The following is a 23,011-nucleotide window of genomic DNA, read 5'->3' on the forward strand; positions in this document are numbered from 1 at the left end:
TGGAAACGTTTTTCCTGCGTGCGACCGGTGTCACCCCAGCGGCCCGCCTTCCCTCCGGAGGGAATTCGGCCCGCCGGCTGGCAGCGAATTTCCCGCTCGCATCGACCGAAGGGACCGAAGCAGGGCCGAAGGGACCGAACCCGAACCCGAAACCCGAAGCGAGAGGAGGAAGAGTCCGGGACGGGGACAGGCAGAGATCGCACAAAGGCCTCGGCCTCGACTAGAAATCGTGAATCGCATCGCGCAGATGCCCCGCGCGAAGGCCAACCCCGAGCGAATATGTCCGAGTACTTCATCTGGATTTCCGTCTTGCTGCTCACGTTGCTGGACGCTGCCGTGAAATCGCAAGTCTCCGTGCGTGACAAGTCACAAGGTAAGGAGCAGGAAGCGACCTGAAGGGACAGTGTTCACCCCCTCCCCCCCTCGCCATTCTCCTGCTTGGACCGGGTGGGTGGAAGTGTTTTTGCTGCTTTGAGAGGCCTGTCCTGCGTTGGGCTTGGACCCGCTTTGCCAGCGCCAGCAAGGCGCCAGCCCCTCGAACTGCAGAGACTTGCCAAACGCGACCGGCCTCCTCCGGGAGGCGGCATTGCATTTTCCGTGTCGCCTCGGTGAGGCCCTGTCTGTTCCCATGGCAGGGGGCCCCCCAAAGAGAAGGGCCTGAGCTTTGGTTCTCTCTCAGTCTCTCAGTTTAGTTTGTTGCATCCTCAGCTTCCACCTGTTTGTCTCACTTTTCGTCGGGCTCAAAGTTTGGTGCACTGGAAGTGGGACAGTGGCACTTGTTTGTTTGCAAGTTTTGCATCTGTGAGAAGTTGCTGAGCCGTGTTTTTCTTTTCTTTTTTCGACTCATGCCAGCAGTTTCCACCGCATTGGGTGGGGAGCCATAAAGCAGCTGACAGCTGCTTCGCCTTGGACCATGGCATTTCATCGACTCACTGGAGTTCTGTTTGTCATTGGTAAATATCATTCTACGATACTGTGCATCTCTGTAATGTACGTTGGTTGGTTGCTTTTCATTTTCTTTTCGTTGAGGGTTTTTTTGTGCGGCTCTGTGAATGTTCCATGTCAGCATTTTCCGTTTTTTACTATGTGTGTTCCTTATTTTCTTTCATTTTCTGTTCATTAGATTAGAACTGGCAACTTTTAGCAAACACCTTGTCTGTTAAGTAAAGACAAACCATTGTCTTTTAGCTCGTGCTCGTACAACCTGTTTCTAGATATTTGTGTGTGAATGTGAATGTTACTTACTTGCTTGTGACCCTTACTATTTGAATCCCTTCCCGAGAACACATGCTTGATCCTTTCCTGTAACAATGTTATGAATTATTGTAGCCTTGAAAGCAGGACAGACGAATATAAAAGACTTGAAAGGCATAATATAATGTTTTCTGAGATGGGGTGTGCTTTATCCTTGGGTATCCGTCACTGAACTAATGGGCATTTTGATCAAGGTGGCACAAGTTTTCCTGTAGCGTCCTCAAATATAGGATTAGAATACTCTAGGACTCTAATTTTCCTGCTGCCGGTTTTCTGAGTTGCTATTTTCCTTTTTATATTTTCTATAATGTTTGAAGAGTTGTCCCCAGACATTATCTTGTTGTCACAATCAGTTTTCTGTTCTTTTAGGTGAAAAGTAATGGCCTCTATCTCTGAATTTAATTATTTCATGTGTCAGTGGTTTTGTAAATATTTCATAACATGCATGTATGTGTTAGTTGAGATTTTTACGTTGTGAGCCTGGTTTGTTCCGTAAATGTTTTGCACATCTCAGGAAACAGTCTGTCCTGTTTCGTTGTTTATTGTTTTTCTCAAGGTGAATGGAATACTAATGGGCTGAGTTTGACTCGACGTGCAAGTTATTTTGCCCCCTCCCCTTTCTTTAAGTGGAGGGCTGGAACGTGCGAATCTGGAGGGGTTGTGAGGGAATTTCGCTTTCTCTCGGTGGTGGCTCTTGGCTCCTGGGGGTCGTTGGCTGCCAGCCACCGCCGCTAATGGGTTTGGCGCGCCGTGCCATGCAAGGTGGCATGCGCCGTGCGGTGGGACAGGTCCAGGTCCAGGGCCCTGCGGAGCCTTTCGGCGTTCCGTAGGGGTGCGAGAGAGACAGAGCGACGACGCGATTCTTGGGAACGGCTCGGCAGGTCGTCCTCCAGTGGGCCCACTAGGCGGACCGTGGGACCGCAAGGGTTGCAGGCGCGTCCTCGCCCTCGTCCCTCCGGCAGCCTAGCTGCCCTGTTGATTCCGTCTCCGGGGTGCTCGCTGGGCGCTGCTCCGCGACGCCGTGTGGCCAAGGGCTTTGCCGGGCCTTGCCCCGCGTAGCGCCGCGTCGCTCTGTCTCTCTCGCTCCTACACGAGATGCCCCATGAGAGCGAGCGAGACAGAGCGACCACTTTCGGAATGAGTCTGCTGCAGGAGCACGGCAGCAGCAGCATGCGGCTTGCGAACTGCACCTCGCTCTCTCTCTCTCTCTCGCACCGCAACGGGACGCCCCATAAGTGCGAGAGGGAGAGAGGCCGGAGCACCGTTCAGAGTGAGCCCGCTGCAGCGCCGCGGTGATCGATTGCCGATGGACGGAACGGGACGGGACGGGACCGGCGGCGGGGCGCGTCGAGGCGGCGCGGCGTGGACGCGGAGCGCGCGGAGTGTAGGCGGTGCAGGCGGTGATGACGCGCGGGCTGCTGCGATTGATTGGCGACTTCGGACGCGTCCGCGCGCAAGCAGCGTAAGCAGGCCATGAGCCGGCCAGCCCGGCCAGCCTCCCCGCCGGACGCATCGAGGTGACGTCAGGGCGCCCTGGCCGCGCTGGCCACTGGCCGCCCCCGCGGTCCGCCAGGTCCGCCCTGTCATTCCCTCGTCCTGCCCATCCAGGCCCATTCAGGCCCTGGCTCTGCCCGGCCCGCCCTTTGTTCCCTCGGACTGTATCGCCGACGTCGAATGACGTCGCTGAAGCTCTAGAAAGGGTTTAGGCCCTTTATCATTTCTTTGCTCCCCGTTTCCGTAACCCGATTTCCCCCCGGCCCTTGTCCGCGTTGCCGGTCTGCGTCCTTGTTATCTAACCCGTATTTCGTCTCGTCTTCTGTTGCAGCCTTTTTCCACCCCAACCACAATGCCCGCTACGTGGTCGGGCCCATTCCGGTGGCATCGCACGCGAACACGGTAAGTCAAGTCAGCCTCTCTGGGGCGACCCAAGGGCGACCCTTAGGGGTGCGAGAGGGGCAGAGCGTCATGTTTGCGCCGTCGCGTTTTCTGTGTTTCCTGGCCGAAAATCGGCTTCAGCCCCTCGCTTTTCGGGGGGCAGGTCCGTGAGGTCGGCCCCACCGCCCTACCCCAAGCCGGTCCGCGGTCCGGGCCGCCTCGCCTGCCTGAGGACGCGCAGCCCGCACTCCTCGCTTCGACTCTGTACGGCACACTGCATGAATGCGAGAGAGACAGTGCCGGCAGCGGAATCGCCCGACGGTTTGAGCAGGAAGCATGCAGTGCGCTACCGCTGCATCCTTGTTGATGCATCGCCATGCCCACATCCCTGTGCCGGGTTGCTGAGTCGCGTCTTGCCACCGCCGTCTGCCGAGCTGCCCCCTCCACCCCTGCCACCCCGCGCCGCCCCCGCGCCGCCCCCCACGGAAAAAAAGAATTTGTTGTGACAACGAAAATGTATGTTGATTTTGGGATAGCTAAAAAAAGTTGTTGGGCGTACTACCAATTTGTTGTCAGAACGAACATTTCGTTCTGACAACGAACTATGTCGTCAGGAGTACTAAACACAATAAAAATGAATGTTTGTACTCCTGACGAATAATTTGTCGTGAGAGCAAAGTGTTCGTTCTCACAACAAATTTATAGTACGTCTAACAATTTTTTTTTTGCTATCCCAAAATCAACATACATTTTCGTTGTCACAACAAATTCTTTTTTTTACGTGCCGCGCTGACGCCAACATACCTCCCCGTCCAAGTGATAGACTCGCCCGCCGCCCCCGGCTCCCCCCGGTCAACCGTGGTTTCGCGATGGTTGCACCATGGTTCCGCCATGCTGCCGCCCCCCGCTGCTGGCGTGCGTTGGACCGCCAGTGCACTGCGCCCCCCGCCGCGACCCGCTCCGCCCCCACCCCCCGTTCGCACCCCCTGCCGCCCCCTGCCCCCGCGGCGGCCTGGAGCTGAAAGGAGCCCAGCTCGTCAATAGCCGCCCGGCGTGGCTGGCGTGGCGCACACTGCGTTAGGGCCCGGCGGGGGGTGGACGGCGGCACGACCGGGCGGCACGGCAGGCAGCCCGTCTTGGCGTCCCCGAGGGTCCCGGGGGAAGGGCCTGCCCGGCCTGCCCGGCCTGCCTGCCAATAGTGGCGCCGGCGCTGCGTTGAGGGCGTGCAGGGCGCGGGGGCGGCGCAGCCGGGCCGAGCCATGCCGGCCGTGGCGCGCTGCTAATGGCGGCGCTGGCGGCGCCACGGCGCTACCCCTACCGGGTCGGCGGTGAGGCCCGGCGGTGAGGCCCGGCGGTGAGGCCCGGCGGTGAGGCCCGGCGGTGAGGCCCGGCGGTGAGGCCCGGCGGTGAGGCCCGGCGGTGAGGCCCGGCGGTGAGGCCCGGCGGTAGGCCCGGCGGTGAGGCCCGGCGGTGAGGCCCGGCGGTAAGGCCCGGTGAGGCCCGGCGGTGAGGCCCGGCGGTGAGGCCCGGCGGTGAGGCCCGGCGGTGAGGCCCGGCGGTGAGGCCCGGCGGTGAGCCCGCGTGAGGCCCGGCGGTGAGGCCCGGCGGCTGAGGCCCGGCGGTGAGGCCCGGCGGTGAGGCCCGGCGGTGGGCCCGGCGGTGAGGCCCGGCGGTGAGGCCCGGCGGTGAGGCCCGGCGGTGAGGCCCGCGGTGAGGCCCGGCGGTGAGGCCGGCGGTGAGGCCCGGCGGTGGGCCCGTCCCTATGCCGGGTCCGTGCGGTTTCCAGCCGGCCTCACCGCCGGGCCTTACCCCACTTACCCTCCGCCACCCTCGCGGGCCGCGGGTCGACCTGCGAGCACGCCAGAGCACGCGTACTCGGCGTCCTCCCCGCCCTCCGCGCCCCTCCGCAGTCCGCCGAGTCCGCCGTCGCGGTGGCTCGATTGGTTGGGGGTGGCGGCACGGCGGCACCGCGACCAACGGGGGTGTGGTGGAGGAGGGTGGCGGCGACGCCGAGCCGAGTGAGCGCGCTGGCGGCGCTAGCGCGGTCCGGGCGGCAGGCTCCCCGGCGCCGAGCCGAAGCGAGCAAGCGAGCCACCCTTACCCTTCCCGGCAGTCGCCAAGTAGCTTCCGTGCCAGCCCCGCCCCGCCTCGCCCCGCCCCGCGCCGCGCCCTCGGTCCTCCGTGGACCCTGTCCTCCCCGCCCCCGCCACACCCCCGCGCCCGCGTCGCGCCTGCGCCCTGGCCTCCCTCCCGTGCACGGCGCTGCTGGCGCTGCTCTCGCTGTAGAGGCGCACGGCTCCAGCACAGCCTCCTCTCCTTTTTCGGTTCGAGGCGGTCCCCGGGGCGGCCGTGTTGGTGACTCGGTGCGCGTCGCTTGCTTCGCGTGTCACTGTGCGGACGCGAAATGTGTCTGGAACGGAGTCCTCCGGGTGTGCACGACGCGGTGCACCGCGGCCCCTTCCGCCCTCTTGGCCGCTGCGGCTGCGGCTGCGCGGAGCAGCGGGGTCGCCCTTCCGCCGACGGCCGCCGCCGCGGACACGTCATGGACGACAAAGGGCCGCTCTTCGCTCACAGGTGATTTTTGCTCTGTTTGTTTCAGGACGCGGACGCCGAGCCCGTCAGGTGAGTCGGGCTGCAGGGCTGCAGCAGCAGTAGTGTGGTGGCGGCGGAGGCCGGCCGGGGCCTGCAGTGGTGCGACATGACGGCCACCCTAGAAGCCGAGCCGCATCCCTCGGGAGGGCCGCTGCAGGGCGGCTGCAGGGCCGTGGCAGGGCTGTGTGTTGATGCCCTCTCTCTCGCTCTCGGTCTCGGTGGCGCGGCGCGCGGCCCTACCAGGCGGCCCTGCGCGCCCTGTGCCGCCACCCCACGCCACCCCCTCGCCGAGTCGCGAGCCCTCTGGGCTGGGTGTCAATAGTCGGGCTGGAGGGCGTTTTGCCTTGCTTTTGCCCCGGCTCGGCCGCCAAGCCGCGACCCAAGTTCGCCGTGGTCGAAATGTTGCTTCATTTGACCGGCATGGACTTGTTTTTCGGGGAGGGATGTTCGCCTTGTTTGTGGGCGTGCCTCGGGAGCCGGACAAAAACACTGCGAGCGGCGGAGCGGCGAGGCGAGGAGGGGAGCGGTGCGGAGTGCGGGGCAGTGTAGCAGCGGGGTAGCGCCCCTGCGAACCGCACCGAGGCAACCCGCTGCGCCGGTATGCGCTCTGCCGCTCGCACGGCCTACCCCGCAGGCGGACTAGACGGACCTGGAAGGCCTGCAAGTGGCTGCAACGGCCATCAAGAGCCTTCCTCGACTTTCCCCGCAGCAGGCCGGGTGTTCCTCTCAAAGTAGCCGGTGAACTAAATTAATGGGTGTTATTTTTCCCTACAGAATGGCGAAACTCGAGGCTAAAGGCGCCCACAGTACACACATTAGTATGGAGGGGGAGAAAATGCAGCTCCAGTTCACCCCACCCTCGTTAGACTTTAACAAATGGTTCGTGGTTGTTTTTGCATCGACTTTGCTGCATTACTTGAAAGATGCGGTTGGCTGATTATTGTTTTGTTTTGGGTTTGCAGCACTGTTGGCACGGCTCGTTCAGAGAAGGTGCTTGTACAGAATACTTATAGAGATAAATCAGTACAGTTACTCTCCATATCAGGAACTAGTGCCCATGTGCATAGTTCACTTTTTGAAGACAAGGTGAGAAAAGTTACAGGATTACTATATTTGAACTGACTGTAGAAATTGAAATAACAAATGTTTTCTTTACCTGCACTCCAGGTCCTGCCTCCATTACAAAACACATCTTTTCACATTGTGTTTGTGGTCAGAGAACTGGGTCCCTTCCTCAGCCCTTTGTTTATTCATACTTCTGAGGGCACACACAAATTTATGGTAAGCTTTAGATTTACTAACTAGTTTGAGTGTTGTGTGTTTAGACAAAATGTAGCTGTGCCTTTGCTTTGCACTTCTGAATGGTAATTGCTTGGAAAGGTATGAGTATTTTTCTAAATTCTGTTTGAACTTTTTTTGGGTTTGAGGATATTTGTTGTAATTCTGCTGTATATTTGGTTCTAGGTGGAAGGTATTGGTGTGGAGAGTCCCTATCGACTTCAACCTATAGTGGTAAAGCGGTTGCCATTAAATGGAGTACTGAAACAACAAATCACTATTCACAATCCGCACCCCGTTCCAATCACTGTGAGTTACTCACTATATCTGTTTCTCTGTTTCACACAAATTGAATAAGATTTTACAGTAATATTTGAACCTATCAATTGTTTCAGGTTTTGGAGTTGGTTAAAAACATAGAAGATTTAAGATTAGATCTACCGTCAGGGAGAGGGCAAGGATCTCAAGCTTTGTGGAAATTACCTCCATACTCCACAAAAACTATAATGAATGCTCATTTCAAGGCTTCTACTATTAATAATTTTACTGGTTACATTAGGTTGGTACATTAAATCTGTCTCTTCCTTTAACAAAAGATTTTTACTAGTTTTTATGGCTTGAAATACCTATGTATTCTATTTTCAGAATGAAGACAGACCAGAAAGATGGTATTTTATTCATTCCAGTTGATATAACAGTCTCTGTAAACCCAGGGTTGTACATTTCTGAAGACAAACTCGACTTTGGGTTTGGTAGCTCTTTGCAAGAGCCATCAACATATACTTTAGAAGTCTTAAACAGCGCTCGCCGGGCTATTAAAGTCACTGTAAGTCGTCTTGGACAGCTCTTCATTAGGACGGCTGCCAGTTTGTTGCAATAGAAAACCTTGTGTGTGCCTGCATTATTGTTCACATCCATTGTGTCTTATTTTGTAGAAAATCGAGGCTGAGCCATCTTCAGAAGCAATTAAAATTAATTTTGAACCTCTGAAGGTACCACCAAACAACACCCATCCAGTCTTCATTGCTTCTATAACTGTAGATTGTAAGTACCAGCTTGATTTTTCGTATGTTTTCATTTGTTTGTTCAATTTTTTTCCCTTCCTCATTTTATATTTTGGTCTTGCAGGGAAAAGAGCCTGTGAGGAAAAGCTCACATCAGGCAAGTTAATCTTGCGATCGAAGGGAGGTCAAGTTTTATTGACAGTGCCATATAGTCTTAATCCGCAAGAGGGTACTCTTGGGTACGATAAATATATTACAACATTCTGGGCTGGAAATGAGGCCAGAAATGCCATGCTTATCGATTTCTGGGTACAGAATGATTACAAGACTCCCCTTGCAATAAGTAGAGTAGAGCTTCAACCTCTAGCTCCAAAGCAGAAAAATAAGGTGTGTTTTCTTAAGCAAACTATGAAATCTCTTCATCAAACTCAATTTCAAATTTCAGCAAATGTGAACTGACAGATTAAAATTTGTTTTCAGGCTTTGAAGCTAGAACCGACAGTTCTGTCTCCAGGAGACAAACTAACATTAATGAAGTTAGGAAAGCCATCCTCCGTGAAGGGAATGGCTTTCCTTGTTGTTTTTACTAACATTACAGCAATAAATATAACGCTTAACAGTTATGATGGCAAGCTTCATCCTGTAAGTCCTACAATACATTGTCCATGTAACCTATTAGAAAATGGATTGCTCATTTGCTCCATTTCATCTTTCAGATAATGCTTTCTCTAAGGCCAGATGAAGATTTGGACTTGGGGCTTGTGGGACATGGGTGTGTAAAGGAAGGGTTTTTTGCTCTCCTGAATTTGAATCCTTTAGCTATTGAAATTACAGACTGGAAGATAACTTACAACAATGCCAACTTAGAACTACTTGGCATTGACAAAGAGAAATTTTCAACAACAAATCTCCTTGCTCGCACAAGTTTTACTGACTATGACAGGTCAAATATTGTGAGTATTATTTGTCTTGTCCATGACCTAACTATGCTGCTTTGTACCACTCTTGTGCTTAATAGGTATTTTCATCTCCTTTCAGCGTGTTGTTGAGGCTGGAAGCTATGCTGTTTTTCGGCTCCGAGTTCAGGCTCCAAGCCACAATGAGAATATTGTAGAAACCATCATGGTTTTTACTGAGTATGAAGATATTAAAATACCTTTCCGATTGAATGTTCTTGATGGATCTCTTGAAATGGTGAAGGATTCCCTTGTGCTTCCAGATTGTTTTCCTGTAAGTACCTTGTTAACCATTTGATTTCTTTGTCTTTTGAATTCAGTGTCAATATCTAATGTTTTGCAACTTTTTGTGTCACAGGGAAAGCATTGCTTTGCCACTGTTCAAGTTCAGTCAACTTTTCCTGCACTTATGTTGGTGGAGTCCGTGGTATCAGTACCACACTCCTCTGATTTGCGGTTTTATTTTCCTCAGTTGAAACAAAATATTGCCAAATCCATCATAAATCCCAGCACCACATCCAGTATTGGCCATTTGCTTTGGGGTGGCAAGGATGCTCCTGAAGAGTTAATTTATGTGGAAGGCTACTCTGATCCTGCCAGTAAGTTTGCTGAGCTAACTTGAGCAAACCTGTCGCTGGATGCTTTCCTACTTTTTTTACTTATTTTTTTTTTTTAATGCTTTTGCAGACACTCCTTGTATGCAGCTACTAGGTCTTCCACCTAGAACTAAAGATATTGACCTTGGTGTGATGCAACGAAATTGGGACCGTTTCAAGAAGCTTACTAATAATGGGAAGGATCAATGGAAAAATTATACTTTTCTCATGGACACATCGGGGGTAGGTCACATATTTAGAAAAGAGTCTAGCAATACCACAGTAGCGGTTTCTTTCATGGCTTTTGCACCTTTTCTTTCAGGTCCGAAACTTTCCTTTCGAGGTAAAAGTTCGTCTGATTTGGCCACGATTGACCAATATTACAGACCAGATTGTCAAATTTCCCCTAACGCAAGTGGGGAATACATCCTACTCTACAGTTGAAATTATTAATTCTGCATCCTCAGCGTTGCTTTTGCACATAGTGTTAGAGGATGATTACCCTGGGGCAAATGAGTTGCTCTCTTCTTTGCCAGCAAGGTTACTTCCCTCATGTTCAGACTGTCCAGAGGTTGGCAAAGGAAAGAAAAGTTTTGGATTAAAGTCTCAAGGTGTAACGTCCAGTGAGGAATCGTCTCTGCTACAAGAGGCTGGGGTCCATCCTAGAACGTTGCTACTCTTACTAGGCCCATTGCAGTCATCCAGGATATTTGTAACATTTACTCCAACTGAAACTGGTACCAGCAGTTCGACACTTATTATTAGGTAACAACGACACCCTTGCAGTATGACTTTTTGTGATGAGCTTGTTTCATAGCTGATTTTGTCATTTTCTTTTTTCTTTCCCCAATGTTTAGAAATAGTTTGACAGTATTAGAGGTACTGATGTTGAAAGGCAAAGCTGCTAAACCTCAATTTAGGTTTGGTAACCGCCATCCAGGTACTTCTATCCCTTTTACATTTGATATTCCAGAAAATCTTCTTCAAGAGTGTGGTCGTAAGTGTCAATTAATTTTACCTTCTGTTTTTTCTTTGAAGACCATTTGGTTCATGGTTGCTGGACACTCACTTTTCTCTCTTCTCACCAGGCATAAGGGCACCCATGTCACCTCAGATTGACAGAAACCTGAATGTAAGAAAATCTGATGCCGTCGATGATGAAGAGGTTGCCGACAGCCTGGAAGAAACTCTTGATGAGCTGCACAATATGTACCCTGTTCCTTTTATGACGGTAAAGCGACTTATCACTGCTCGCAACAGTGGCAACCTCCCGATTACAGTCTCGTCCATTTCAATTAATGGTTCGCCTTGTGAAGGGTACGTCACTTCTATTTTGCTGACTATTCTTGGCCATTGCTTATTTTAAAAAGATTGTTTCCTAATTTGACGACATGCCATTTACCTTGCTTTACTGTTGCTTCAGGAATGGTTTTCACATCATTGACTGCGAGCCGTTCCTGCTCCTGCCGAACGAAGGGAGGCGTATAGACATTGCACACACTCCAGGCTTCACCTTCTCCCGCCTCCGGGCACTTTTAGAATTCCACACTAGTATGGGATTCCCCGTCAACTTTACCCTTGAGTCCTTTGTACCACCAGAATACTTGCGGCCTTGCTATGCTGCCATGCCACGACCTCGATGGGAGGCTTTTCTTCTGCTTTCCTCTACCTGGTAAGAAAAGGAAACCAAATAAAAATGTTGTTTTCACTCTTTGTTGTCTCAGTTTAATAATTTGGTATCTTTCTCTAGCGTGATGACATTGCTGCTATTTGGTGTCCTTATTGCTGCATTCCTTGACACTGATAGAATTATGCACAGTTCATTTTTCACTGTAGCAAACCTTGCTCCTATACTTGACTTGAATCTCATTGATGACAGCATGTTTGGAAATAAAGGTGAGTTTTTCAAGTTTCGGTTCACTGTGTAAAGGATTTCGTCTCAGTAATTGTTTTTAATTTTCTTGTTTTAGAAGAAAGTGAAGAGGTAGAAAAATTAGCCAAGCGCCACACCACACCAGAGATTACATCAGGCGAAACAGATTATTTGCCTGCATCCCCCCCTGCAAAGGTCTCATCCGTTGTTATGACAGTGTCGCAAATCACAAGACCGACTCAAGCTGCTGTACTGGGATCTTCCCACGGGTCTCCTCCGGGCCCCTCTCAGGGATCCCCTCAAGCACTTTCTCGCGCATCGTCTCATGGCTCCTCTCCGGGCGCTTTTGGCTATCCCTATGGAAACAGCCACTACTTGCGTCAGTCTCACCCGACCCATGCGCCGTCACAGGTGCACTCATCGGCATCCCACTATCACCAGCAGCATCACCAGCAGCAACAGCATCACCAACAGCAGCAGCATCACCAACAGCACAATCAGCATCATCACCAACAACATAACCAGCAGCATAATCAGCATCACCATCAACAGCATAACCAGCAGCACCACCACCACGCGCCGTCACACTCGCACTCCCACACTGGGCCCGCCCACTTCCACGCGCCGTCCCACTTCCAGCCGCACAGAGGCAGAAGCAGCGGCAACCACCACTCGTGGTTGTTGTGGTTCAAGAGTTTCTTCTTCCCCATTTTCAAAGAAAAGTCGAAAGGAAGAAACTCGTTCATTGCTGCAGCGCAAGCAGCCGCGGCTCAGGCTGCCTTTACACAAGCTGCCGATGAAGAGGCAAAGGAAGTCGCTGCACTTGTCAACAATGCAGCAACAATTCAGCGGGGAGGCAAAAAGAAATGTCCCAAAAGAGACCCACCCCCAGAAGAGTACCACGGTCGTCGCGGACGGCAGGTAAGATTATTACCTGTTAATATATTGATGAACCATTGCTGGTGTGTTTTTGTAGATTTTGGCGTCATGGTTTCTTGTGCTTCGTTTTTTTAACAGGGAAAGCGGAGGGGTGGAAGTCAAGGGGGAGGAGGGGGCAGTGGAGGAGGCGGTGCCGGAAGTGGAAGTGGAACAGGGGGTGGAGGCGACGGCGGGGGAAATGAGAACAGAAATGCAGGTGCTGGAGACGGCCTGGGCCTGGGATGTCCTCAGCACTCTCGAGGTGCTGGGTCCAGGAGAGACAGACGTAATAGAAAGGGTGGTCGGTGTACCTGCAAGTCAGATGGAGTCACTCTGTTGGCAGGCGACATGTCACTTATGGATGAAATTGATGAGGTATTTATAACCCTGCCTTTTTTTTTTCGTGTTTATTCCCAGCATTAGATTGCAGATGACTGACGGTGTGTTGGTATTTGTTCTTAGGAAGGAGAGATGTCCAACTTTGAAGATCCAGTTCCAGCTGATGATCCCATCAATGAATTTGATCCTGATCCTGACATAAGTAAAAGAGGGAAGGATATTCTTGGCAGTAAGGATACAATCATTGAGACTGAAGGATCAAAACGATTTGAGAGAGAATGGGAAGGAGACAAAGGAAAGAAGACTGAATTAGAAACTAAACGAGATTCCTCAAGTCAAAGCCATAACCAGGCAAGCAATACAAAAGGTTCTCGCTCTGGAAAGAAAGGCAAAGGGAATCAGATTATTATTGACAATCACAACGCATCACACACTGAGCAGCAGAATCACAGTCACAAGACCCGAAATCAGTCTAAAAGTCATCAAAGTCAAGGCCATGAACTGCAAACCAATGACCAATTTGGGCGTCATGGTCATGAACAACAAGGACCTAAAAGTCAGAGTTATGAACAGCAAGGACGTCAAAGTAAAGGGAAGGATCCAGGTCAACAAAACAAATTACAGGATCAAGGCCAACATATTAAAGGGCAAGATATTTTGCTGCAAAATAAAAGCCATGATCAAGCCCAACATAATAAAGATCAGACGCTTCAAATTAAAGGACCTGATCAGTCCCCACAACTAGGAAAGCAAAGCAAGGGACAAGACCAAGGGCAGCAGAACAAAAGCCAAGATCAAGGACAACAAAGCAAAGGACAGGATCAAGGACAACAGAGTAAAAGTAATGATCAATCGCAACTAAATAAAGGTCAAGATCAAGGACAACAGAACAAGAGTAATGAGTCCTTACAACAAAACAAAGATAACAAAAATGATCAATCGCGCTCGAATCAGTCAGGTCGCCGTGGTCAGGGTGGCGACCAACAGTCTGGAAATCAACGTCAGCAGGGAAGCAAAAAGAGTCAAGGAGGAAGTCGAACCCATGATCAAAGCCATGTTCGCATTGACAGCATGACTGTGAGAAGTAGAAATGCTTACAGGCAAGGGAAGAACAGTGGTGGTAGTGGAACACCTGCTACTGAAAATAAGCGGAGTAGTATTTCGGTTAGTAATTATCTTGTTACAATGCAAAAAAATGAAATTGTTAGTTCATTATTGGTTGTGTTACATTTATAATTTTCTCTCTGTACCCAATTTATTTGTTTACTAACCTAGTAATCTTTTTTTTTTTTTTTCAGGATTCTGGTGAGTCATGTTCCCTTGAGCTTCCTTATAAAATCAAAGCATCTGATAGTTCAGGAAAAAGATCTCCGATCATCTCTACTGTAACTTACAGTAGTGGATTTGTAGACATTAGTCAGCCATCCACTATGTCTAATCGTAAGCATAACACTCAATTAGCGGTGGCTTATGCAAGGTGGCTGGTGGCTCATGGCTGTGCAGGGATTAAAGTAGTTCTCATGCCAATGCACTGGGGACGGTTGGCATCTCCTTCTGCTGCTCTGATTCCAACCTTCTTTTTTGTCTTGTCTTCTATTTCATTTTCTGGGCGGTACTGGTATTTGTGGCATGCGGATCCTTTTCATGTGGTCCCTCAGGTGACAGCTTTCTTCTCATTCTTGTCTTCTGGGAAAGGTCTTCCGCTTGCATGTAAAGCAACCCCCAAACTGTTACATAGCAAATAGCAGGGATTGCTTTGGCTCATACTTAAACAACATTGAATTATTTATTGAGTGTTGCAATGTTAGGCTTCTTATGACTTACTTTCTTCTGTGATTTCAGATTCTCAACAGGACCCTCCACCGGCACCGCCACCACCCATCAAGATGTGGGAGACATCATTCAGTGAGGTGGTGGCTAGAGGTGAACACACTTACTCCACAGTGGCTCGTATGGGCAGCAAAGCCAGCACAGCAAGTACTAGTACTAGTACCAGTACACTAACTATGACAGCAAGCACCACATCAGACAGTGTGCCTGAAGTTTGTGCCCCGGTCAACATCGAAAGAGTTAACATTGACCCTACTGTCCTGGCAAGTGCTCCTGATAACGGTTGTGCAGACTTTGTCCTGAATGGCTGTACCGATTCACAGAATCTGGCTCTGTTGACATTTGGTATGAAGGACAATATGTTCAAAGCTCCTTGCTCTCCTCATGATGGAGCTCATCAGTCACCAGAACAAAAGAAGGAACTTGGTGCGTATGATTGGGGTACTCATGTTTTAACCCGCAAAAACACTGTTGATCACTGTACTTAAATTTATTTTTTGTTGTTGCAATTTCAGGTCCGATTGGGCCAAGGAAGAAACCATCTGGACAAAACACTGCAATAATCGCGCCGTGGACTGAAAACGGAGCATCTAGTTTGGTCCCTCAGCCTCCCTCCTCACCTGTGGTGTCGTCAATTTTCCTGAGAGAAGGTCTTCGAGAAGGTCTTAGAGAGCCTTATGATACTTATCCTGTCATACCACCACCGGGAATGGATCCTCTTAAGGAAGGTCAATATGCGAGGTATGCAATGGAAAATCGTTCACCCTCAAACATGGCTAGTGAATATCCATCGGAACCAACGGCTTCATTTGACGATGTGTATGAGCAATTCCACGATCCTGATGGACATTTCAGTGGTGGAAGGACTCAACAACAACAACAACAGCAGCAGCAGCAGCAACAACAACAGCAGCAGCAGCAACAACTAATTGGGCCATTTGACTCTATACGCCCCCCTCTTTATGTTGGACCTTCATCATACAGCTTGAACCGTGTCACAGACCATCAATTGGAACATCCTATGGATCTAAATGGGGACCTATTACACGAATCTTGTGATCAGCGAGTTGAGCAAGGATTTGACCAGCCTTATGACCAATCTTTTGACCAGTCTTATGACCAACAATTTGACCAAGCTGCTTTGAAACAACAACCCTCTCAACAAGTGATAGGTGGTCAACAGCATCAAATTGATATGCTTGTCCAACAGTTTCAACAGCAATCAATGCAGTCACATCCTCAATACCCTTCAGTTCATCAAATCCAGCTTCAACAACGGCAACTGCCTCAAACGCACTTGCAACAGCAACAACCACAACAGCCGCAGCAACAGCAGCCCTCACAGCAACAGCCCCCGTCACAGCCGCAGCAACAGCAGCAACCGCCACAGCAAGCACAGCAGCAACAGTCTCAGCAGATGTCCATGCACATGTATCAGCAACAGCAAATCGGGCCTCAGGGTCAGGCGGTTGTCGTTATTGGAGGTCAAAGAAATGTAAGCTTTTTACTAGTTACTTATTTCAAATTTTCAGAGTTATTTCTTTCTAATTTAATTCCTTTGTTAACAATCCTTTTATCATGTTATAGATTATTGGAGAGGCTGGTATCATGCCTTACATGTGGCTGGATCAACAGTCTGCACAAGCTGCACAGGCGGTGCAAGCGCAACAACAAATGCCACAGCAGCAACAGCCTACTCTCCCACATCAAATAACTCAAATGTCACAGCAAATTGCTCACCACTTGCCTCAACAAATTTCCCAACAGTCTCCCAAACCCATCCAAATTCCTTCTCAGTATTCCCAGCACCAGTTCCCCCAACAGCCAGCTGTGTCCCCTCAAACTTTAGCACAGCAAATGCAGCAGTATCACTTGCAGCAACAACAGATGCAGCAGTCGCAACAGTCACAGCAGCAACAGCTGCCACCGGCACAACAAATGCATCAACCATCCCCAGCACAACAGGCAAGCCAGCAGCACATCAGCCAACATCACCAGCAGCAAGTGACGCAACAGCAGCAACTGCACTTAATCCAAGACGAGCGAAACAACATGGTGGATGATGAGCATCAGCCCCCAAGATTCAGAGGTATCCCCGATTGAATCTTTCAACTTTTGAAAGATCATCTTATTTTTCTTATCTTGTAAAGAGTTTTTTAAATTGATTGTAATGTATCATTTTTTCCTTTTTTTCTAGCTGAGAACTGGCAGAGGGTGGGCTCGCCATGGGACAAGTCCTCATCGAGTGGGTCTGGCAACACAGCTGTTGGCTCCAGGTCAGCTGCTGCCAATGCGTCTGGAAATAATCCTCCACATGGAAATGCAGTGGGGAGTTCACTGGGGAGCGCCCTAGGTACAATAGGAAGTTCCCTTGGAAGTTCAATCGGGAGTCCACCTGGCATTGTGCCTGCAAGCGCAGTAGGGCAACCTGTCGCGTTCAAAGGCCATGAGGGTCGAAGCTCGGGACGGGACTCGGGCATTGAGTCCTTGCCAAGTGGAGCCCGCAATGGGTCTTTGTGGGGAGCCGTTGGTGAAACGTGGATTGGCACTGCTGATGTTGGAGCAGCTGCTGCAGCTGCTGCGAGGTCAGCAGCCCCAGCCAGCACAGCTAGCTCAACGTCAACCATCGGGACATCCAGCAGCAATTGTCTGGCGACTACTTCATCCAGCATTTGGTCAAGCGAGTCTCTGTTGGGAATAAGCCGGCCTTACACCCGGGAGCGGCCGGCCAATGCTCAGGGGACCACCGCAGGGAACCAGCGGCAAGAGGTGATACCACATTTTAGACTTCTGTCTCATAAGTCACATTGATTCCTCCCCTTCTCATACGCTTTCTTGTTAGCAGGAAAATACTTTTGATCCATTCCGTTCTCGAACGATCAGCAACATCTGGAGTTCTAAGACAAGCGGAAAATAAATGGGATTATTGATCAACGGAAGATCCAACTGATTCTGAAGACTGGTATATTGGGACTGCTCTGATTGTGTTTTAGGAAACCTTTCAGAATCATATGAGAGAGTGCATTTTGGTTGTCTTTGTTTCTCTTGACTTTCCTTCTTTCGGTATTACTCAACTTTTATTTTTTGTGATCAGAAATGTAAATTGATGGGGAAGCTCTGGTTGGGTGACCACAGTGATAGAACTAAGAAATGTTTTATTTGAAACACAATTTATTAGAGAACTTATCAGCAGACTTCTCTGCCCCAGTTAGCCTTGTGATGCAACATGTGTGAATGATTGAATCTGTTTTTATTAGATTCACTGAACCTTTACTTCATCAAGAAGTTTTTATTTGTTACAAACGATGTATTATTTTCCATGTAAATGTCTATGTGATACAATTTTACATCTAAGGCTTATTGTAAGTTAGATATTAACATACAAATCTTATATTTATGTATTTGTCTTCCTCTCAATGTATATTCTTGATGTTTTTTTTTTGTTTGTTTTTTTAAATAATTCTTTTTCAGTAGGAGGTGTAGGAAGAAGTCTTCCTTCCAAGATTCATTATTTCAAGGTGAAATTTTGCAGCTTTGTTTATCCTCTTATAAATTGCAAGTTTTTGAAAGGTGTCCTGCAATTTAGAAAGTAGACAAACACTGTCTCTGTAAAACCTAGTCTAACTTAAGGTATTCCAGTAAATTTTGTGTTAAAGCAGCTCATGGTTTAGTTTCAGTTTTCCAAAGTTCGTTTTTTATAATTATTGATACTTTCTCCTGACATTTTGCCTTGCCAGTAGGTTGCAATTTTAATTTAAATTTGTGACTGCCAGTTTTAGGTTTCTTTTCCTTTGTGAAAAATAATTCTGTGATTTTTTTATTTAAGAACTTCTTGTAGATTTAGGTTTTGCTCTTAAAAAAGAAAACAAAAGAAAAATTGGTTGTGAATCCGTTCAGCAGTCAGTTTGTTACTTTGTGATTTTCCTTAGAAAAAGTAGCACATAAGGGCTCTTTAGTTTAGTCAACGAATGTTTAATTGTCCTTAATTTATTATTGATGAGAAATATTGTAACATCATATTTCTTCTATTTATGATGAATTCTCAGGCACTTCTGTTGCTACAGACTGATTTACAGAACTTGCTTGCTGTACTGTACATATATTATTTCAATACCTTAGTATGATGTACTAAGAGCTACTCTCTGTGATTATGTTCATTGGTACACTCAATGCATGCAATTCCAATCACACTGAACACGATGATCTTTGCAGCGCTTTTTGTAGTGAAGTGAGGAGGAGTTCAAAAGTGCTGTGAGACTTAATGTGAATAAAAAGGCAAGTGGTACTGTAAGTGTAGGGCAGAAGTATGTGAGCAGAGCATGAAAGGAAGGCATCCTTCTATCAAGGTGTCATTTCATTGTTGAATGTTATAGCCATCTTGTGATGTTCGTCATTTTGTAAAGATGCTTCTGATGTAATAATTTAATTATAGTGCGGATACTTCAAACGTCTGCATTATGTACAAAGAGTCTTTACTTGTAGTAAATAATGCCATGAACACTCCCCCTCCTCCCCAACCGTCTTTCTAAAATTGTATGTCCTCAAGCAGTGAGTAACACCTTTAGGGTGGTGTAAACACCTGCTTGTTTGTCCCTTCCATTCACCCCTCATATTAATTGCTTAGTGGTAATTAAGAACTGAATACGGCAGAAACATATCCATTTGTTACAGATTTTTTTTTGTTTTACTGAACGCTTTTTGCCATTTTCTGTTTGAGTAAAAACTATAGTGCATCAATGAGTTTTGAAGAACCCTTGTCAAAGGAACTTGATTCTGGACACTCATTTTTAAGGTGAACCAACCATGTAGTTCATTGATCCTTAAATCTAAGTAACTTATGCCATCTATTTGTGTGTGTTATTAATTTATGTAGATATTCCATTTCCAACCCATGGCTCCAACCTGTAATTTTGGTTGTGGTCTCTTTGTACCTGTTTGTTAGTTCATGAAAGCTGCTAAGTTTCATGAGGAAAATGCCAAGGTTTCTTGTGCTGTAGTCATTCAAAGGCACATTGCTTTGTTAATTTATGTTGGCATCTGAACAATTGTTAGTTTTTAATTAATGACATTGCCAAAGAAGAATTATTTGGTACCCCTTTGTGTTGTTGCTCAACATATATGTTGCAGTTCTTGTCTTGATTAATGGAAGTGTTTGTGTATCTTTCTGAAAAGAATGGAACAATAAAAATGAACAAATGTAGTGAATCATGTGGTTTTATTTTCACACCCTAGTATTTTACTGTATTAACTTCATTCCTTTTAAAACAGTCGTTACCTATAGTTGGAACTAATTCAATCCCCAATCTAAAATACATTGGCCCACAGTGAGTTATTTTTTAACATTATTACTAATATCACATGACAGTACACACAGTTGGTTTTTAGTTTGTTTGTTTTTTACAATTGAGCAAGCATACTTTAAACTATGAAAGCAACCATTCAAAAGAAATTGTGTAGTGGCCTTTCACTTCACTCCTTGATTAAATTTTAAATTGACATACCCAGGATTTCCTTGTAGCTCAGTTGCACAGAAAGGGCAAATAGCTTGGAAAGCACTTGTTCCATGAGGCACTGAGACTGTAGACCAGTATCTGAAATTTATCAAAAGTGTAAGAAATTAGATTTAATTAAAATACTCTGCTGCATTGGCTCCTAAAATATTAGTAAACAAACTTACTTCACTGTTTTCTCAGTTGCAATATGGCCACATGGGTTGAAAGCAAAAAGGTTAACAGGGTGAGGATCATCAACATCATCAATGTAAAATGCTCCCTCCATACCCATGCATATTTTTTGAGAGGGACCAATCTGTTGGAGAAAATGTGTGTAAATCAACTATTTCATTAACACATCAGTCGGTCTCAAAGTCTTGAAACAATGGCAACACCCACTTTGTGGCAAGAAGGACATTGCTTAGGTGGAGCACTCCCTCCATGAATATGGCCACAATTGAGAAATACACTAGGTTGGTCCGCAGAGTCTGAATCTACATCACTGGAGCTACTTTTCCTTGGAATCACCAAAGGATCCAGCTTGTCATCTTTGTCCTCATTCAACATTTCTACAAGCTTTTCGATGTAATCTTTAGTCTGAAAAGAAGAGCATGAGGGTTACTTTCATTTCAATAAAATGATTTACAATAAACGTAAAAACTAGAAGACACAACTAACAACACATTTTTCCAGGCCCTCTGCAGATCTCCATAACAACGTAGCTCCACATAAATCAATCAAAGATCCATCACGAAGAATGTTGGTCCCCCCTTCAATCTAGAATAAGTTAAAATCTTAGAGTTAACTTGTATTTTTTGAAATTCCTGAAATACAAGGCATTGAACATTTTCTAAACACCTCACCTTTCGGCCTTTCTCTTGAGATGACCTAAAACCCCGAATAGAAAATATACTACCAAATACAGACACTTCTCTCCATAAGCCAGCCTCCAATTCACCACCAGAATATGACCCATTAGGATTACACAGTAGTACACCATTTGTTGTCAAGGCATCTACATCTGTTCCATCACTTGTTTTCCATTTAACAGCTTTTTCCTGTTCGGCAAGTCACATAAACAGAAGCTCTTTTGCAAGTTCATGATTTATCAATAAAATTTACTTACACCAAGAAATATATTTTTATCGCCTCCAAAACCAGCAGCAAACAGTTTTACATCACTTTGATCAGACCTACTTGCAATAATTCGGCAAGCAAACCTGGAAATTGTACTTTGGTGCATTTTGCCCTCCCCAGTGCATTTGTCCAAAACTACATAATCTATGATTTTATTATATGATCTTCCAATCTGTAGAAAAATGTAAATGAATGACCAATACATTAAAATGATTGAAAAAAATTATTTCAAACTCTGGCACAAACCTGAAACATGTCTGTTTCTTTGTCATGGGCACATTCTACGATAATTGATTCATCTTTTGAAATGGTAAATGAAATAGTCCATGAGTTATGATCTTGAACTGCCTGAGGTACATGAACAAAACAATGATTAGAAAAATATAAGTTAAACTAAACATATGCAAGCAAATATTTTGACACTAATCTCACACCTTTGACGACTTAGGATTCGTAACAACCGAAACATTTGCTTTCTTCACCCCATTTGGTAAGTCTCGTTCTTCAAGAATAAATTTTGATCGCTTACGACCTCGCTCGCCGTTTGGAAGACTACCATTACATCTGAGGGTAAAATTGAAAATACATTGTAAATGTGTTTTATTCGGAACATAATCGGAACACTTACAACTAACAACTCATCTCACCCAAGCAAGAACAGCCCTCCATACTTCCTCTTTCCACACGGTTGGGTTGAGGCTAAACTTTCGTCAGACCTGTAAAATAAAGCAGTAGCGCATTAATTACATCTGAGAAATAAGGAGAAATAACCAGCCCATCTGGATCTGGATCACAGGTGGAGAAGTGCCTGTGTGTTGATAAATAACTTGGACACAGGCACGCGTGGTATGAAAATCCTACAGCGCTTGAAACTGTCGACCTAGAAATTCAAATTCGAAAACGAACCATACTGAATATAAGGGAGTAAAGGTGTTCTACGTACTTCGAACCTCCAACTTCATCGCTCATAATGGAATTTCAGGTTGGGTAAGACCGATACTTGGGCGGTTTAAGATATTGTTAACAAATCATAACATTGTCAAATTTAAAACAAAAAGATTTGCCGAATGAATTTTTGATTAAAATTCCTGATTGTTCATATTGAAGTCGGCATTTCTGCTGTTGTGGCTTGTTTGGGTTAAGCTTGTTTCAACTTGACTTCCTTCCCGCGTTTCCAAACAGATGAACGAGGCTGAGTATGAAAAATCTTCAACGCGAATCAAGACAAAAAAAATTTCGCGGATTTCCGCCCAGTGCGCGCCACAAATTTGAATCAGGGTAAAGATTTTACCTTCGACCACGTTACATTAGTGGATTGATACTTCGATCATGAAACGTGATCTTAAAATCAAAACCAGAGAAACGTAAGGCACCTCTGGAACTGGAGGGCGCGGGAAGCCCAGTGCACCGCGGCGACCGCGGCCCCGCCGTGGCGGCAGCGAACAGACGTACTCCACTGCTAGTTGGGTTGCCTACCCGCGAGGTTCTTTGCGACCTGTACTGTCTGCAGACTCCGGTTCCAAGGAGAAGGAAGAGTAACTTGAATGCCGTTTGTCCCTGGAGACATGCACAACAGGCACTCTGGGAACATGGAGATGCGTGGCATCTAAAATGCATGCTAGCTAACCCTCCATGCACTCATTCCCGCCAGCCCACCCTACAACCACCTGCACTTTTCGACAGGTGGGCACGCGGTCGCAGCGTGAGTTCTCACAGGTAGTAGCCGATCGCTGAGAGCCTCTGCTGTAAGTTCAGGGAAATGGGGGCTCTCTGGCTCACGGGTGTCCGAAGACGCGAGGAAGTGCCCCACTCCCGAGCCGCGAGCCGGGCCGTGCGGAGTCGATTAGGACGAGCATCGGAGAGGGAT

The 23,011-nt window shown here is 47.6% G+C and overlaps 2 protein-coding genes across 7 annotated transcripts; one reads left to right on the top strand and one right to left on the bottom strand.

The window, feature by feature from the left end:
- Positions 1 to 117: 117 nt before the first annotated feature.
- On the top strand, positions 118 to 19,720 carry LOC117647555. Of its 5 annotated transcripts, none has more exons than XM_034389352.1 (31): positions 124 to 373; positions 853 to 953; positions 3,080 to 3,150; positions 5,729 to 5,751; positions 6,496 to 6,600; positions 6,684 to 6,807; positions 6,889 to 7,002; positions 7,186 to 7,308; positions 7,395 to 7,558; positions 7,645 to 7,825; positions 7,935 to 8,043; positions 8,128 to 8,390; positions 8,484 to 8,645; positions 8,720 to 8,956; positions 9,042 to 9,233; positions 9,318 to 9,558; positions 9,647 to 9,798; positions 9,878 to 10,320; positions 10,413 to 10,552; positions 10,644 to 10,872; positions 10,979 to 11,227; positions 11,306 to 11,451; positions 11,526 to 12,349; positions 12,446 to 12,721; positions 12,809 to 13,849; positions 13,984 to 14,125; positions 14,528 to 14,941; positions 15,031 to 16,010; positions 16,103 to 16,604; positions 16,713 to 17,284; positions 17,358 to 19,720. In XM_034389352.1, exons 2-31 carry the CDS (start codon positions 914 to 916, stop codon positions 17,430 to 17,432), a joined length of 8,334 nt encoding a protein of 2,777 aa, XP_034245243.1. In that variant the 5' UTR covers positions 124 to 373; positions 853 to 913; the 3' UTR covers positions 17,433 to 19,720. The 5 variants fall into 5 exon arrangements, with proteins under 5 accessions (XP_034245246.1, XP_034245241.1, XP_034245242.1 ...); XM_034389354.1 differs by having other exon boundaries at positions 856 to 953; XM_034389355.1 differs by lacking the exon at positions 853 to 953 and having other exon boundaries at positions 118 to 373; positions 13,984 to 13,990.
- Positions 19,712 to 22,327, bottom strand: LOC117647557 (protein pellino-like). Of its 2 annotated transcripts, XM_034389358.1 has the most exons (10): positions 22,088 to 22,327; positions 21,792 to 21,860; positions 21,579 to 21,708; positions 21,391 to 21,492; positions 21,134 to 21,316; positions 20,871 to 21,065; positions 20,686 to 20,784; positions 20,407 to 20,604; positions 20,193 to 20,323; positions 19,712 to 20,106 (listed from the first exon to the last, which is right to left on the bottom strand). In XM_034389358.1, exons 1-10 carry the CDS (start codon positions 22,111 to 22,113, stop codon positions 19,980 to 19,982), a joined length of 1,260 nt encoding a protein of 419 aa, XP_034245249.1. In that variant the 5' UTR covers positions 22,114 to 22,327; the 3' UTR covers positions 19,712 to 19,979. The 2 variants fall into 2 exon arrangements, with proteins under 2 accessions (XP_034245249.1, XP_034245250.1); XM_034389359.1 differs by lacking the exon at positions 20,871 to 21,065 and having other exon boundaries at positions 19,965 to 20,106.
- Between the last annotated feature and the right edge of the window lie 684 nt (positions 22,328 to 23,011).

The sequence above is a fragment of the Thrips palmi genome, unplaced genomic scaffold (genome assembly GCF_012932325.1).
Source record: "Thrips palmi isolate BJ-2018 unplaced genomic scaffold, TpBJ-2018v1 HiC_scaffold_2, whole genome shotgun sequence".
NCBI classification, from domain to species: domain Eukaryota; kingdom Metazoa; phylum Arthropoda; class Insecta; order Thysanoptera; family Thripidae; genus Thrips; species Thrips palmi.

Excerpts from the sequence above, each read along its gene's own strand:
- LOC117647555 (XM_034389350.1), top strand. The coding sequence starts at position 280 with ATGTCCGAGTACTTCATCTGGATTTCCGTCTTGCTGCTCACGTTGCTG. Across the intron at positions 8,044-8,127 it reads TGCTTCTATAACTGTAGATT|GGAAAAGAGCCTGTGAGGAA; the intron begins GTAAGTACCAGC and ends TTGGTCTTGCAG. Across the intron at positions 8,957-9,041 it reads ACTATGACAGGTCAAATATT|CGTGTTGTTGAGGCTGGAAG; the intron begins GTGAGTATTATT and ends ATCTCCTTTCAG.
- LOC117647557 (XM_034389358.1), bottom strand. The coding sequence starts at position 22,113 with ATGAGCGATGAAGTTGGAGGTTCGAA. Across the intron at positions 21,709-21,791 it reads GGAGGGCTGTTCTTGCTTGG|ATGTAATGGTAGTCTTCCAA; the intron begins GTGAGATGAGTT and ends TTTTACCCTCAG. Across the intron at positions 20,107-20,192 it reads GCAACTGAGAAAACAGTGAA|ATACTGGTCTACAGTCTCAG; the intron begins GTAAGTTTGTTT and ends GATAAATTTCAG.